A 1,937-nucleotide genomic window follows, 5' to 3' on the forward strand; every position below is an offset into this window, starting at 1 on the left:
GACAAAGAGGTCAACAGAACCAAGGGAGTTCGGATCAATTTGACAATGATTGTAGTGGATTCCAAGATGATGGTTATGATGGGCAGAATGAAGAGGTGCAATACGTGAACAACTATCAAGGCCAAAGGGGCAATTCTTCCAACCAACAACAATGGAGACCCCAAGGCAATTGGGGCAATCAACAACAATAAGGGAATAGTAATTGGGGGAACAACAACAAAAAATCCAATTGGGAAAATCAGAACAATCAAGGTAATTGGAATGGCAACAACAACAACTAGCATAGTAACAACAATAAGGGTGGTTGGAACAATGTCAATCAAGGAAATCGGGGGCAAGGCTTTCAAAGGTCCCCAATGTATCAACAACCGAACAATCCACCCCCATTTCCATCCCTAGGTCCTAGTTCTTCCAACAATGAAATGGGGAGAATCGAAATGATGTTCGAACATATGATGAAAAATAATACGGACTCTGATGCTCAGTTGGCTTCCCATAATACTTCAATCAGAAACTTGGAGGTTTAATTAGGCCAAATCTCACAATCTTTGAATACCCGTCCTAAGGGGGATCTACCAAGTGATACGATAGTTAACCCGAAGGATGGTAACAATCATGTTATGGCGGTAACTACAAGAACTGGATGAGGCGGTGACGTGAATGCCTCCAAGCAAAAAGAAATTTTGAGTGAAGAAGTCGAGTTGCAAGAAGATGAAATTCCTTTGGTAGTTGGAAATGTGATTGATGAGAACGTGAATAAGAAAGTGAGGATTGATATTCAAGATGCCGAGGTGGAGACTCGGAATGACGTGAACTCGTCTAGGGAACATGTAATAGACATGCCAGAAACGGTTGTGCCTAAAGCCAAGGCTCCTTTGCCAAGGCCACCTCCATCTTATCCTTAAAGGCTCGTGAAGCAGAAAAATGAGAATCAGTTTAAAAATTTTATTGACATGATGAAGAGCTTATCCATTAACGTGCCTTTGGTGGAGGCTCCAGAACAAATGTCGAGCTATGCTAAATTCCTGAAGGACTTCGTGACAAAGAAAAGGTCCATGGACTGCGAAACTATCAAGATGACCCACCAAGTTAGTGAAATAGTGCACTCAATGGCCCCAAAGCTAGAAGATCCAAGTGCTTTCACCATTCCTTGCACCATTGGGAGTGTTGACTTTGCAAAAGCTCTATATGATTTGGGTGCAAGTATCAACTTGATGCCCTACTCAGTTTTGAAGACTTTGGGTATTGGGAAACCGAGGCAGACTTCCATGAGATTGTAAATGGCGGATAGAACTATGAAGATACCGTTGGGTATTATTGATGATGTTCTTGTTCGGGCGGACAAATTTATCTTGCCAGCTGATTTTATGATCTTGGATTGTGAGGTAGATTATGAGGTTCCAATCATTTTGGGAAGACCTTTCATTGCTATTGGGAAGGCCTTAGTTGATGTAGAAGCATGGGAACTCACCTTCTGGGTGGGTGATGAGAAAGCGGTCTTTCGTGTGTGCAAGTCAATGAAGCAACCCAACAGTTATAAGGTTTGCTCCTTTGTGGACCTTGTCACGGCAGTGATAGTTGATGATACCAGTGTAATGATCAACGTGGAGGACCCTCTAGAGGCAGTATTGTTGAATCGGATGTAAATGAGGATGAAGGCCTAGTGGAGTGCGTGAATGCTTTACATGGAATGGGCTCTTACTCTTATGAGCATAGGAAACTATATTTGGATCTTGAAAATAGAAAGACTCCACCAACAAAACCTTCAATCGAGGAACGTCCAGTGTTGGAGTTGAAGTCGTTGCCTCCACACCTCAGATATGAGTTCTTAGGCCCTAGTTCAACTTTGTTAGTTATTCTTTCTTCTTGTCTTACTAACATGCTGGTTGATGCCACATTGGCGATGCTCCAAAAGCGGAAGAAGACAATTGGATGGA

The 1,937-nt window shown here is 42.5% G+C and overlaps 1 protein-coding gene across 1 annotated transcript; it reads left to right on the forward strand.

The window, feature by feature from the left end:
* The first annotated feature begins 953 nt into the window (after nucleotides 1–953).
* Nucleotides 954–1,737, forward strand: LOC138888039 (uncharacterized). Its single transcript, XM_070169838.1, has 3 exons — nucleotides 954–1,203; nucleotides 1,390–1,622; nucleotides 1,717–1,737. The coding sequence occupies exons 1-3, from the start codon at nucleotides 954–956 to the stop codon at nucleotides 1,735–1,737; spliced, it is 504 nt and encodes a 167-aa protein (XP_070025939.1).
* The last annotated feature ends 200 nt before the right edge of the window (nucleotides 1,738–1,937 follow it).

Source organism: Nicotiana sylvestris, chromosome 3 (assembly GCF_000393655.2).
Source record: "Nicotiana sylvestris chromosome 3, ASM39365v2, whole genome shotgun sequence".
NCBI classification, from domain to species: Eukaryota; Viridiplantae; Streptophyta; class Magnoliopsida; order Solanales; family Solanaceae; genus Nicotiana; species Nicotiana sylvestris.

Coding starts and splice junctions, on each gene's coding strand:
- LOC138888039 (XM_070169838.1), top strand. CDS start 954: ATGATGAAGAGCTTATCCATTAACGTGCCTTTGGTGGAGGCTCCAGAA. Junction 1,204..1,389: donor TCTATATGATTTGGGTGCAA/GTATCAACTTGA, acceptor ATTGTGAGGTAG/ATTATGAGGTTCCAATCATT. Junction 1,623..1,716: donor ACGTGGAGGACCCTCTAGAG/GCAGTATTGTTG, acceptor TTATGAGCATAG/GAAACTATATTTGGATCTTG.